Raw genomic sequence first — 15,358 nt, 5'->3', positions numbered from 1 at the left:
GCCACCATGCCCAGCTAATTTTTGTATTTTTTAAGTAGAGATGGGGTTTCACCAGGTTGGCCAGGTTGATCTCGAACTCCTGACTTCAGGCAATCCGCCTGCCTTGGTCTTCCAAAGTGCGCATGAGCCACTGTGCCCGGCTTTCTCACTCTTGTTTAAAAAAAAGTTTTTTAAAACTTTTTTTCTTTAAATAGAGACAAAGTCTCACTATGTTGCCCAGGTTGGTCTTGAACTCCTAACGTCAAGTGATACCCCTGCCTTGGCATCCCATAGTGCTAGGAAAGGCATGAGCCACCATGCCCAGCCTCAATGTTCCTACTCTTTTTTTTTTTTTGAGACAGGTTTGCCCAGGCTGGAGTGCAATGGTGCAATCTTGACTCACTACAACCTCTGCCTCTCAGGTTCAGGCAATTCTCCTATTTCAGTCTCCCAAGTAGCTAGGATTACAGGTATGCACAACCACACCCAGTTAATTTTTCTATTTCTTGTAGAGATGAGGGTCTCACCATGTTGCACAGGCTGGTCCTGAACTCCTGGCTCAAGCAATCCTCCCGCCTTGACCTCCCAAAGTGCTAGGATTACAGGCGTGAGCCACTGTACCCAGCCTGCTCCCATTCTGACATGTTTCAGAGGTTCTAATCCTGGTAAGAGTGGCTAAGAGGTATGGGGCTCTCTTCCACTCAGTTCCCACTTGTAAGGTAGAGTTTCCATGCCAGAAGAAGCAAGGTGAGAAAATCAGAGGCTGCTATCTGAGCCCAGTGACTTGTTCATAAAGCAGGATGTCACAGAGAGGTGGGCCACTGTCCCTGGCTCTGTAAAGCAGTGGCACAGTTTTGCTCACAGGGAGACACAGGTCATAGGAATACAGAGCTGTCTTCAAGTGAACTGACTTTATTTGGAATAAAGTGTGAGGAAATTAAAGACTAAGGATGCTCTTGAAAACAATGGAGATTGTGCAAATAAGCATTTAGGAGGAATCTGGTAGCCTCATGAGATCAACAAGTTACCTGCTAGTTCACCGGAGGGAACCAGGGAAAGAGACAGCTAAGAAGACAGTTAAAGACTGGCCTCAGGGTCCAGGCGTGGTGGTGCATGTCTGTAATCCCAGCCCTTTGTGAGGCTGAGGTGGGTGGATTGCTTGAACTCAGGAGTTTGAGACCAGCTGGGGCAACATGGTGAAACCCCAATTCTATAAAAAATACAAAAATTAACTGGGCATGGTGGTGTGTACCTGTACTCCTAGCTACTTGAGAAGCTGAGGTGAGAAGATTGCTTGAGCCTGAGAGGTTGAGGCTGCAGTGAGCTGAGATTGCACCACTACATTCTAGCCTGGGCAACAGAGTAAGACTCTATTTCAAAAACGAACAAACACGACTGGCCTCGAAAACTAGCCCTGCAAAGAGGCCTGAATTTAAGTGGATCAGACTGTGGAGCAAATTATATCCCAAGGCATTTTTGAAAACAATAGACCAATCAGTAAACAATGAAATGTAATAACTGGGTCTAATACCCACAGAGGCAGAAGGTATAACAGAGAGGTCAGAGAAAGTCAATGAGTACCCTGCTAAAACCACTGTCTTCCCAGAGTGACTACGTACATGGCCACAGCTGCACCCTCTAAGGAATAATGTCAGAGGCAGATGCTGTGGGGAAACAGACTGTATGAAAAAGTAAACAAGCAAAGAGCAATAAAAGCAAGTCCTGGGGAGAAATGGGAATCACTATACAGAGTTTCTACAATATATTATCTAACATGTCCAATCTTTAACAACAACAACAACAACAAAACACACACAACACACACACACACACACACACACACAGGAAAATGTTCCCATACACAAGAAAAAAAAAAAGACAACTGAAACTGTCTTTGAGAGGGCTCAGATGTAAGACTTAGCAGACAAAGACCTGAAGGTACCTATTATAAATATACTCAAAGCGATTGATACAAACAAATAATAAAAAACTCCATCATGGTTAAAGAAATAAAGCAGGCTGGGTCCAGCGGCTCATGCCTGTAATCCCAGCACTTTGGGAGGCTGAGCAGGGAGGATCACTTGAGCCTGGGAGTTTGAGACCAGCCTGGGCAACTTAGACCCCATCTCTACAAAAAATAAAAATTAGCTGGGTACAGTGGCTCATGCCTGTAGTCTCAGGTACTTGGGAGGCTGAGGTGGGAGGTTGTTTGGGCTCAGGAGTTCGAGGCTGCAGTGAGCTATGATCACGCCACTGCACTCCAGCCTGGGTGAGAGAGAGAGACCCCATCTCTTAAAAAAAAAAAGGAAGCTATGATAACATTGTCTCATCAAATACAGGATATCATCAAACACAGAATAAAAAGATAGAGATTGCTAAAAAGAACCAAATAGAAATTCTGGAGTTGAAAAGTATAATAAATAAAAAATTCAGGCTAAGTGCAGTGGCTCACACCTGTGATCCCAGCACTTTGGGAGGCCGAGGTGGGAAGATCACTTGAGGCCAGGAGTTTGAGACCAACCTGGACAACATAACAAGATGCCATCTCTACAAATTTTTTTTTAAAAAATTAGCCAGGCATGGCAGCATGTGCCTGTAGTCCTAGCTACTTGGGAGGTTGAGGCAGGAGGATCATTTGAGCCCAGGTGTTCAGGCTGTAGAGAGCCATGATCACACCACTGTACTCCAGCCTGGGTTATAGAGTGAGACCCTGTCTCTATAAATAAATAAATAAATAAATAAATAAATAACTTGAGGAGCTCAACAAAGATTTGAGCAAGCTGACAGAAGAACAAATCAGTGAACTTAAAGATAGATCAACACAGACTATGCAATCTGAAGAACAGAGAGGGAAAAAAATGACGACAAATCAACAGAGCATAAGAGAAATATGTGATACCCTTAAGCATAGGCATAATGGGGGTCCCAAAGGAGAAGAGAAAGTGAGAGAAGCAGAAAAAACACTTTCCAAGTAGGATGAACTCAGAGATTTATACCCAGATATGTCAGTAAAAATACTGAAAGACAAAACCAAAAAAATCTTGAAAGCAGTGTGAGAAAATTGAGTCATCATGTACAAGGGGACCACAGTAAAATTAGCAGCTGTCTTCTCATCAGAAACAATACAGGTCAGAGGAAATGAAGGAGAAAGAAAAACATTCTCAGATAACAAAAATGAAAGAATTCATTGCTAGCAAACTTGCTTTACAAAAAATACTAAAGGAAATTCTTTAAGCTGAAAGCAAGTGACTCCAGATAGTCATCAGAATCCACATGAAAAGACAAAGAATACTGGTAAAGATAATTGTGTAGGTATAAAATATAGCATATATGTATATTTCTCCTTTTGTTCCTTAACTGATTTAAAAAGCAATTGTGTAAAAATATGTACGTAGTTGGATCTAAAGGTCTATAATAGAAATGTAATATCTTCGACAATAATAGGAGGTAGGCAGTAGAAAAGCTGTACTGGAGAAAGAGAATGACAACAGACGATAACTTGAATCCAGAGGAGCAAAAGAAGAGAATTAGAAATGGTAAAAAAGTAAGTTAATACACAAATTTAAAAATATGTACTTTCTCTTCTCTGAGTTTCATTAAGAGATATAAAACTATATACTATATGTTACACAATGTGTTATAAAAATGTAATATTATTGTAACAATGTGATTTGCAACATATGTAGATGACTATATACATATAGATAGATGAATATATAGCACAAAAAGAGGGAAGAGAAAAAAGCTAAATAGAAATGATATTTCTATATCTCACTGGATTCAGTTAATATATATCTGAAGTAATTTTTCATAAGTTAATTGTATAAATCAAGTCTTAGAGCAACTCCTAAGAAAATGACTAAAAAAAAAGTGAAAAATCATTAAAAGGATTTAAATGTTATACTGGAAAATGTTCACTTAATGTACAAGAAAGCAGTAAAAGAGGAACAAAAAAGACATAAGCTAGAAAACAAAAAATAAAATAGCAGACAGAAATCAACTGAATCAATGATAACATTAAATGAATGGATTAAGCAATCTAATCAAAAAACAGAAATTGTCAAACTGGATAAAAAGATAAGATCCAATTATATGCTGTCTACAGGAGAGACATACTTTAGACTCAAAGATATAAATAAGTTTAAAGTAAAAGGATGGAAAAAGATTTATCATGCAAACAGCAACCAAAAGAAAGCTGGAGTGGCTATAGTAATATCAAACAAAAAATACCTTAAAACAAAGAATTTTACTAGAGATAAAGTGAGTAACATCTTGCAATGAAGAAAGGGTCAATTCTTTTTTTTCTTTAGCCTCATCAAGTTGAGAGAGAAAATAGTCAATATATTAGGAAGATATATTAGTTTTAAGTATGTATGCACCCAGCAACAGAGTTTCAAAATACACAAAGCAAAACCTTACATAATTGAAGGGATGAACTCCAACTAATAACACTTGGAGACTTTAATACCCCACTTTCAAACATGAATACAACATCTAGGCAGAAGATCAATCAGGAAATGGGAGACTTGAATAAAACTATAAACAAACTAGCCCTAACAAACATCTACAGAACACTCCATTCAACAACAGCAGAATATTCATTCATCTCAAATGCACAAGGAACATTCTCCAGAACAAACCATATGTTAGGCCATAAAAATATATAAAAACATTGATAAACACATGCAAATAGAGACACAAACACTGATATATTCATAAACATTTTTCATTGGTAGAAATATGGGAAACATTAATGTTTTCTTTTGCTCTTATTTGCTAATTCCTATAATAAACATATTATGTAAGAGACAAAAACACCAACTGACAAGTTTTTTTTTTTTTTTTTTTTTAGACAGAGTCTTGCACTGTCACCTGGGCTGGTATGCAGTGGTGCAATCTCAGCTCGCTGCAACCTCTGCCTCCCGGGTTCAAGTGATTTCTCCTGCCTCAGCCTCCTAAGTAGCTAGGATTACAGGTGCCCACCACCATGCCCAGCTAATTTTTTGTATTTTTAGTAGAGACGGGGTTTCACTACGTTGGCCAGGCTAGTCTCAAACTTCTGACATCATGATCTAACCGCCCTGGCCTCCTAAAGTGGTGGGATTACAGGCATGAGCCACTGCGCCAGCCAATACAAGTTATTTTTAAAAGCCGGATGATTAATAATGGAAAGGACTGAATTCAGAGAGGTGAGGGAAACTGCCTGGTCTCATGTGGATCTTGTCAATGTAAATTCTGCCAATTCATTTATACTTACACTTGAAACTCTTCGTAAGATACGCCACTAGAAATGCTTCCCCTCCTTCTGGAGCTATGTCCGCTGTCTTCATCGTCATCCTCCTCAGAGTCATCCAGGCTTCGAGGGAAACTTCGGCTGCTCATGGGACGTGGTAAAGAACTGTGATCCAAATCCAGGTCCTCCTGAAGAACAAGGAGTCATTGAGTGAGGAGCAGAACACTGAGACCCCACAGAAGCTTCTCCAAGGGCTTGGGCAAGCAACTGGAGGTGCGTGCCATTTGCCTGGGATTTCTTTGTATTTAACACCAGGCTGGGAATTCTGCATTTTTCAGTTTCATAGATTGGCAAATTTAACAAACAGCAAGGAGTAGCCAACTTTTTGTCTGAACAAGAAAGAACATTTAAAAACACAACAGGCAAAGAAAAAACTAAATGAAGAAATATGGGCCAGGCATAGCGGTCACACCTGTAATCCTAACACTTTGGGAGGCTGAGGCAGGAGGACTGCTTGAAGCCAGGAGTTCGAGACTGGCCCGGGCAGCAAAGTGAGACCCTGTGGGTCTCCACAAAAAAATTTAAAAAAAAATTAGCCAGGCATGGTGATGCATGCCTGCAGTCCCAGCTACGTGGGAGGTTGAGGTCGGAAGATCACTTGAGCCTAGGAGTTTGAGGCTGCAGTGGGCCATAAGCCATCTTAAAATAATAATAAAATAAGTAAAGAAATGAAGAAATATATTACAGGTTGAGTATCCCTTATTTGAAATACTTAGGACCAGAAGTGTTTTGGATTTGGGATTTTCAAAAATATTTTGGAATGTTTGCATTATACTTACTGGTTCATCATCCCTAATCTGAAAACCCAAAATCCAAACTGCTCCAATGAGAGCATTTCCTTTAAGCATAACCTTTGAGCATCATGTTGGTACTCAAGAAGTTTTAGATTCTGGAGCATTTCAGACTCACATATTTGGGTTAGGGATGCTCAACCTGTATCTTCTTCATTTCATAGAAGATAATACATTCAATAGCTCCAAAGTAGGAAGGATATAATGTCAGAATAAGAACTGTGTCTAAATATAGCCTTGTAAAAATTTTCCTCATTATCTTTATGCTTAAATTTCACTGTGACTGGAGAAGTCTGTCACCTACTAGCACTGTTCTATGGAGCGGCATTTAGAAACCACTGTCCTAGACTTCCCCTCACAGGAAAGTGGCTTTTGTAATAACATTCATCTGTATTCTCTGTACCTCAGTTACCACAGATTTTTGTTGTTGCTGTTTAACCATTTATTTTTGAAAGTTAATGGTAAAGCTTTGAATTATTTTTTTCTGAGTATAAAAGCCCACTTATGTTTACTTTTAACTATTTTGTAAAAAGTATTCAAATGGAAGGCAGTTGCTAATTTTATTTTATTATAAATGTTAATAATTTAGGAAAGGCAAAGTGGCTCTCGCCTGTAATCCCACCACTTTGGGAGGACAAGGTGGGCGGACTGCTTGTGGTCAGGAGTTTGAGACCATCCTGGCCAACATGGTGAAACCCCGTGTCTACTACAAATACAAAAATTAGCCAGGCATGATGGCATGCGCCTGAAGTCCTAGCTACTTGGGAGGCTGAGGCAAGAGAATCGCTTGAATCTGGGAGGCGGAGGTTGCAGTGAGTCGAGATTGTGCCACTGCACTCCAGCCCGGGAGCAAGACTCCATCTCAAAAAGAAAAAAAAAAAGTTAACAATTTAAATAGCCACTAAATAACCAGAATAATTTCATATCTCTTGGTAAGTCCTTTTTTGTTTTCTTCACTCTCATGGAAATTGCGGACTCTGCAGCTAATCAGGCTTCTCTTTTCAAGCTGATAACCAGCAAGCTTAGGGCCCAATTTGTAGCCCAATCTTAATAAGCATATGTGTTTTTATGAATGCATTTTAAGCTTCATCAATAATCTATTATTTTTACTTTTGTTTTGCTTGCTTTTCATTTTGACCTTTTTATATCATGCTAACCATCCATTTTTATACATAATTGTGTTATATATTCTTTCTGGAATAAACAGGGTACTAACAAATAAACTGACTGAGACAGAAAGAGAGGGTGGCGGGGATGGGCAAGAGACTCAATAACCTATTACTTCTATAGTGTTTGATACATCTGTGGTGTTGTAGGTAGCAAATCAAATCCTGTTCTCCTAAACCAGACCCACCCTCTCTTTCTCCAAGTCGTCTCTCATCTGCTGATGTTCATGTTCGGTCAGTTCTTGGTCTCCATCTTGGTCGTACTTTGTGAATATTGCCTCAATCTCCGCATCAGTATGGCCCTTCCTGAAATTAGAGAGAGGATACAGATAAAATCATTCTTGTACCCAGTTCACCCTAAACACAGAGACATCAAAATGCAGGAGGAAAGGAGAAATCGCCACATGGGGCAAGTTTTCCTCTTATAACGTGTTCTAGAAAGATACCTGCCTCTGGAAAAAAAAAAAAAAAGTATCTCTATGAGCACTTGGACTAGAAATACCCTTATCACCAGGAATTTATCTTTAGAAGCAGGAATTTTTCAGAACCTCAGGAAGCATGATTCTTACCCTTTGAGATCTTGTCGAAGTTCGTCAAAGTTTAACTTGCCTCCCCCTTGCCGCAGACTCTCTGAAATGTCATCCACAGTGTTTTTTTTCAGTTTTAGTTTGACCAAAGCTTTATGGTAGCCCTATCAGAGAGAGAAAAAAATAAAACACTTAGTTTAGTGTATTCTCCTTTTGCATTTGTTTTACTTTCCATTCACAGTAGTAACTACTATAAACCTGGTGTACACTGGCCATTCAATGAGCATGTGCTGGATGAAAGAATAGTTTTGAATGTATCCAATTTTCCGTAAAACACTTGTGGAAGAGTTACATGGAAAAAGTCAGGGTCTTTCAGTAAGTCATGAAGAACTCATATGTGTATTCAAGTTTATGTGATAGAAACAAAAATTACTATATATGCTATAGCTGTCTGCCTCAGAGCATAAAGGACTGTGCAACCGTTCTTACGAATACCAAGAAACTCGAATCATGAATTGTGTCTTTATTTTTTATATTATCTATCTTCTAGACAGTAATTTCCTTAAGTGTGTATAAACAAACAAACAAAAAACCCAGTGAAATGTAGATGAGTATTTTCCCTTTTTTGAGACAGGGTCTCACTCTGTCACCCAGGCAGGAGTGCAGTGGCGTGACTCTGGCTCACGGCAGCCTCGACCTCCTGAGCTCAAGTGATCCTCCCAACTCAACCCCCAACAAGTAGCTGGGACTACAAGCGTGAGTCACCACGCCTGGGTATTTTTTTTTTTTTTGTAGAGATAGGGTCTCACCATGTTGCCCAGGCTGGTGTTGAACTCCTGAGCTCAAGCGATCTGCCCGCCTCGGCCTCCCAAAGTGCTAGGCGTGAGCCACTGCCCCTGGCCAAGGATTTTTCACTAGCAAACTTCAGACCTGACCTTGCTTAGCACATGGTGCAGCACTGTAGGTGACCATGCAGGCTGAAATTGTGCAAAATGATCTGAATAATCAGTGGGAAGAATTACAATTGTTCTGTCATCTATAAAACTTTTAATCAAAACATTAAACACTCCCTTAGTGTCAGTTATAAATGTATAGGGAGTTTAAAAAAGATGAAAACTAATATTGCTTTAATACACGAAAATGTAAAACATTAGAAACATTAAAAACTAAAGTGTTTTATTTCTTTGTAAAAAATGTATCCAGAGTAGTTTAAATAGCACTTGCCTTGTTTTCATTGGATAATATTACATTGTACACTTTACAATGTGTGAACTTCTTTTCTGTGCATTAGTGAATTGTCATATTCCTTCTTAAATGTGGACTAGCTTCCAACATATTTTTATTTTCGTTTTTTTGAGATACAGTCTTACTCTGTCACCCTGGCTGGATTGCAGTGGTGCAATCTCGGCTTACTGCAACCTCCGCCTCCCTGGTCGTCAAGTGATTCTCATGCCTCAGCCACTCGAGTAGCTGAGATTACAGGTGTGCACCATCACTTCTGGCTAATTTTTGTATTTTTAATAGAGACGGAGTTTCACCATGTTGATCAGGCTTGTCTCGACTTCCTGGCCTCAAGTGATCCACCCACCTTGGCCTCTCAAAAGTGCTGGGATTATAGGCGTGAGCCACCATGTCCAGCCCCAACATTTTTTCTTTTGGACTTTCATTATTGTGAATTATCTCTAGTAAGAGTTCCCTTAATGCGAAGTTTTTTTGCAGGCATTCTTTCCTCAAGACATCTTCATCCGTTTTGTCACACCTATTTTCCTCATTCAAGTTGATAGACCTGCCCTAAGTTCTTCTGGTTCCATATCCGGATATCTTGAATGATCGCAGTGTCAACACTCTTGTTTCTGCTTCACTCAGCTATTTCTTCTATAAATCCATTACTCTGTTTTGAATTTCACTTCCAGTGTTACCATTTTTCATTTCTTTGCTAGCCCATTCTCTTTTTCTTTTCTTTTCTTTTTTTGTTTTGAGACGGAGTTTTGCTCTTGTTGCCAGTGAGCCTGCTCAGCCTGCACATCTGTTACTCAGGTAACTGATCTATACACTGAAGAGCGAGCAGTGGAGTTTGTACTTTGTGCTGTTACTCACAGTTAATATACTGTGATAACTGAAATGTGAACTGTGTTGTTGAAGGTGGTGTCACACAACAAAACTGGGGTAACCGAAGTTTGTGCGTATCAGAATTGTGCCAAATGAGGAGTGCTTGCATACACACTGGAGATTTGCTAACCTGTAAGCAACTGTTACGCAGAATCAAGATAATGTGACTTTTAGGTCCCATCCCAAGGACTTTGTTTTAAGAGGCTTAAGTTTTCTATCGCAACATAAATCACAGATAACATAATCCTAAGGCTTGGCAATGAAAAAAACATTAGTTCAGGAGTCACTACGGCTTAGCAAAATGATGTTGGGAAACAAACTGTGTATTTTAAATGTGGTTATTTGTTGCTGTATACGTTTTATACTTTAAACCAAATAAAGAAGTTACACTGAGAAGAACAAAGAGGCCCAACTTTCCTGTCCTGCCCTTCTATTTAACAATGAAACCCTTCCTGAGAAGGCGCATAAGTAAAAGTTCTCAGGCCCCAGGCTAGGACCTGAATTCATGAATCTTTTCCTTTGCTTATTTTAAAACTGCCGTGGAAGGTCAAGGGTAAAGGGTGAACTACTAAGTATTTTCCTCTAAAACTTTTTATTTTTTTTTAATGGTAATTGAGATAGAAGAGGTAGGAATTCCTTTAGGTAATCTTCCCTTCTAGTTTATTCTCAACTCAGGATCCTGAAGTGAGAACCAGCTAGAGTAGATGTCAAAATAATAAAGGTAATGAACCTTCAGCTCAGCTCTTAAAGTGTCAAAAGATTATTGAAAATTTAATTCCAGGACACAAAAGGATTCCCAGAATTAAAATTCAAGATAGCAGTATATCCATCAAGACTCTAAGATAGGGAACATTTAAATTATTCCTGAAATATAGCGATATATTCTTTATTTCAACAATTTCAGTGGATCAATGTTGATTTGAAAATCTGGCTGAGACAATGCTCATTTTATGTCAGAAACAGAAGAATTCTGAGAATTAAGGCTTTTCCTACCTTTCTGATAAGATCTGAGAGTTCCATTTCAGCTTTCTGCTGTGCCAAGTCAGATTTCACTTCAGAGTAAGTATCATTGATGATCGCCAAAAACATATTCTGTTTGTAAACGAAAGGAGGGCAAAAATTAAAGGAAGAAACATAATTTGGAAATATCAATAAAAAAACTGACACATGCCTTTTTGTTTATCCTTTTTTTTTCCCTGAGTGCTTTATGAAGACATAAATTAATATTTATTTACTAAAAACACTTTTTTTTGAAACAGAGTATCACTGTATTGCCTAGGCTGGAGTGCAGGGATGTGATCTCAGCTCACTGCAACCTCTGCCTCCTGGGTTCAAGCAATTCTTGAGTCTCAGCCTCCTGAGTAGCTGGGATTACAGGCATGTGCCACTACGCCTGGCTAACTGTTGCATTTTTAGTAGAGACGGAGCTTCACCATGTTGGCCAGGCTGGTCTCGAACTCCTGGCCTCCAGTGATCTGCCCGCTTCGGCTTCCCAAAGTACTGGGATTGCAGGCGTGAGCCACTGTGCATGGCCTGATGTCATAAATTAATAGTTTTGCTGCCACATGTTTTGGGAAGATTATTTTCTCCCTTAAGTCATGCCACAGGAAAAATTTTGTGATATACTTTGTGAAAAGATACAAGAATAAAATACAACAAAATATTAGTATATTTACCTATGAATGGTGAGATTATTTTATTTAATATTATTTTTGCTTACCTATGTTCTCTATATTTAGAAACTTTTACATACACTACTGGAGGGTATAGAATTCTAAAAAGCTCTTCAAATTTCAACGGTTAACACAAATAAGTAGAATTGTAGGTTTATTCCAAGCTTTTTATATAATCATATATGAAATTTACAGGACACATTTTTAAAGAGTTTAAAAGGCTGTTGCAAATAGGAATACAGCAGGCCTAGTAGGAAGATAGTAAAGAAAAAGTTTCTGGAAGAGAGATAGACTTTGGAGTCAAGCAAACTTGGGTTTTAGTCCTAGCACTGCTAAGATTGTTGCTTCACTTTTCTAAGTCTAATTTTAAAGAATTATTTGTTTTACATTAATAAAATGGGAAAAATAATAGTACCTCCCTTACATATTTGTTGGGCTAGTTAGTGAGACAATCTATGTAAAATGCTCAGGACAGGTCCTGATGCAGGTAAGTGCTACCTAATTGACAGCTACTATTACCATTTGGTAATGGTGAGTTCATTTTTCTGATCTTTCTCTTCTCCAGTAGTAATGGTCTGCATTTCCAACAACAGACTTTCTCAAAGCACTGTATCCAGGAGATCAGGTCCCCCCCTTTTCTTACATGCTCTTCCTTTGTTTTTCCTTTTTAACACATAACCGTGGTTTGCAAGTATTTCTATTTGATAATGTCTGTTTTCCCCCAAGTCTGAGGAATCTTCTTAAGGCCGAATCAGGCTGTTTTCCTTACCCTGGTACTGGCAGTATCTAACATACTACCTCATAGTACACCATCCACAAAAAACACTACAGGGTGTATTATACTGTATATATTATATGGAGATTATATATACATATGTATATATAATATATAATCTATATATAATATATATTATCTATATATTATATATGTGCGTATATATATCTGTATATATATACACACGGATATAGTGGCTCAGTAAATACTTATTAAATGGTTGAGAAATGAACAAATGAGAATGCTCTTCTTTTAGTTGGCTATTAACTTCTATATTAAGGAAGAATATTGTTTACAATTCTGTAGCAGAAATGAGATATAATATAGAATACATATAAGTTTTTGACTAAATGCTCAATTCCAAGTGCAGATAACTGCAGTCCAAGTAACATCTTCTACCTTCTCTCTTCCAGCTCAGGGATCTAATGCTCTAGTTTTGCTTCCAAGTGGTTGTTAACTAATGCATGCCAATATCTTAATTGAAATGGATCAAAGGCTGGGACCTCTAAAGAGATTTCAAAAAATAGAAAGTGCTTGAGAAAGGCTCTTGAAGGTGTGGGAAGAGGAAGCTCAACCTCCTCTCCATCCTGTCTCCCAAGGTTCGCTTAATTATCAGATGGACATCTGCACCAGGATGTCTTTCCTGTTGATGTGAGGAAGAGTGGGGTTATTCTGGTTCAGTTGAGCCACTTCATAACACTGTGCCTTCTTGTTAAACAGGGGCAATCAATTAACACCAGGCAATCAGCTCAGAAAGGTGGCCAACCCCATGCTCAGCCTGTCATTTCCTTAAAAGACAGGTGTGTATTGAAAGTAGACTTCTATCTATGTAGCTATTTATGTGTCTATGTATGTATGTATGTATCTATCCATCCATCCATCCATCCATCCATCCATCCATCCATCCATCCATCCATCTATATCTCTGGGAGGTGCTAGGAGAGCAATTCTTTTTTGTGCAGTCGTCCAAAAAACAATTTTAGTATAAAGATAGAAACTAAGAGCTTCTTGTCATGTTCTGGTGACTAATCTGGTAAGGTGACTGAATACTCTAGATCTGGTAAGACGGCTGCCTACTAAAGGACCACATTCAAACAACTCCACATTTGAGCATTTCCAGTTGCCACGATTCTATCCGTCCTTTGTTTGGCAGATTGATAAATGGAGAAAACTAGGTGGCCTGAGATCAACTGAAGGGTCTGGTGCAGGACTCTCAATTTCTGGTTTTTGCTTTCTTAGTAGAGATTCAGGTACTCTAGAATACAAAGTACTATCAACGGTAGAGTAACAAAGGCTTATTCTTCTCTCTATTGTTTTCTTTAATATATGATAGGAAGAAGAAGCTTAAGAGGTGTAAGTTTAAACACGAGCCATAATCCATGCATACAGCAAGATACATATGGACTTGAATAATATTCCTGACCTTTTCAGTCCTGTTAAAGTACAGCTAGGGAACATGCCTTTGTTTTACACCAGAGGCTGTGTCTCCCCAGAAAAAAAATAGTTAAAAAAATAGGAAATTAATACAGTACATCCAATACCCAATCAATAAATACCATACACTTAACCAGTAATACCTGGACTGACGTTAGAGTTATTACACTGAATTGCTGAAAATGTGATCACTCAACCTTCCTCAAGGGATCTTTACACAATTTATTGAAATGAAAAAATGTTATTTTCTTAAGAAAATTGTTCTTAAGATGATTGTTAGTATTTAGATGAAAAATAACCACCTAAATTAAGCTGGCTTAACACCTTCTCAGTAGACAAGTGAATATATAAATGTTAAGAAAAAGAACAAAACACCTTAAAAAAATCTTAATTAACTTAGGGCAAAAACATTAAAAATGTTCATTTGCACCAAATCAAGAGAATAAAATTATTTTTGAAAATAACTTTAATGCAATTTCCATTCATTGTTACATTTAGTTTTAAACTTAATTATTTGAATATTCTCCGTAGGCAGTCTCTAGATGAATGGGATATAAATAATTTAAAATGCAATATGCTAATTTTGACATGTGATGATTCACTCAACTATTACTCTTGACATCCTAGACCTAGCTTGCTTTTCAGTTCTTATTTCTTAAAAAGAACAGAAGAAAGAGAAAAGTCATGCTAGCAAGTGACTACAAAAGTGCTGACACATGTGTTTAAAAAGCATGTAAGCATATTCTACTTTTTAGGCAAAGCACTATTTTAGGTATCTTTATAAATTTGTATTTGATCTAATTTCTTTTTTGCGTTGAATAGATACATATATAGAGAGAAATGAGAGGAAAAGATCTAATTTTTTTTGCATTGAATAGACACATATATACGGATCAATGAAAGACCATGGAAAAGGTATTTGATATGAGTCTTAAAACTGTGAATAAAAGGAAAACAAGTTTTCCAACATCCACACATTTTTCTACTTCCTGAGTCTTTATTTAAAAACGATAGGACATAGAGTGTGAGAGAAAAGAGAAGACAAGGATTTATGAGTAAGAAGTTTAAATTGAACCTCACTATAAATAAAAATGTACATACCAAAAGAATGAAGAACATAAAGAACACAAATGTAGTGAAATAAATTGGTCCCAAAACTCGATTAGCTTCCTCAATCTCTGCAAAGTTGATATCGCCCAAAATGATACGGAATTGAGTGAAGCTATAAAAATAAAACAAAACACCACAATACAAAAACAAAGAATGTCCAGAAGTAGATGCAACATATCTTAAAGATGATTTCATATTTTTGGACCTTTTTAGCAGTATAGGTAGCTGCCAAATAACAGAAAATTGTCAATCCCATTTAAAAAGTCTTGCTACTTATATCAGCAATTAAAGCCTTCTGCAATAATAATAAAATGCTTTCATGCTACAGAGGTTATTTCCATTTGGTTAAAAAGAAAATACAGGCCGGGCACGGTGGATCACGTCCGTAATCCCAGCACTTTGGGAGGCCGAGGCGGGCGGATCACGAGGTCAGGAGATCGAGACCATCCTGGCTAGCTAACATGGTGAAACCCCGTGTCTACTACAAATACAAAAATTAGC

The 15,358-nt window shown here is 38.0% G+C and overlaps 1 protein-coding gene across 1 annotated transcript in view; it reads right to left on the bottom strand.

The window, feature by feature from the left end:
- Positions 1-15,358, bottom strand: part of PKD2 (polycystic kidney disease 2 (autosomal dominant)) — a 71,095-nt gene that overhangs the window by 4,941 nt on the left and 50,796 nt on the right. The window contains exons 9-13 of the mRNA XM_011951829.1: positions 14,849-14,969; positions 10,859-10,957; positions 7,799-7,920; positions 7,418-7,535; positions 5,237-5,400 (exon numbers count right to left, since the gene is read on the bottom strand). Of these exons, the coding sequence (XP_011807219.1) occupies positions 5,237-5,400; positions 7,418-7,535; positions 7,799-7,920; positions 10,859-10,957; positions 14,849-14,969 (624 nt within the window). The remainder of the gene's footprint in view (positions 1-5,236; positions 5,401-7,417; positions 7,536-7,798; positions 7,921-10,858; positions 10,958-14,848; positions 14,970-15,358) is intronic.

Source organism: Colobus angolensis, unplaced genomic scaffold, assembly GCF_000951035.1.
Source record: "Colobus angolensis palliatus isolate OR3802 unplaced genomic scaffold, Cang.pa_1.0 Scaffold328, whole genome shotgun sequence".
Taxonomy (NCBI): domain Eukaryota; kingdom Metazoa; phylum Chordata; class Mammalia; order Primates; family Cercopithecidae; genus Colobus; species Colobus angolensis.
This window is presented reverse-complemented; position numbering and strand designations above follow the sequence as displayed.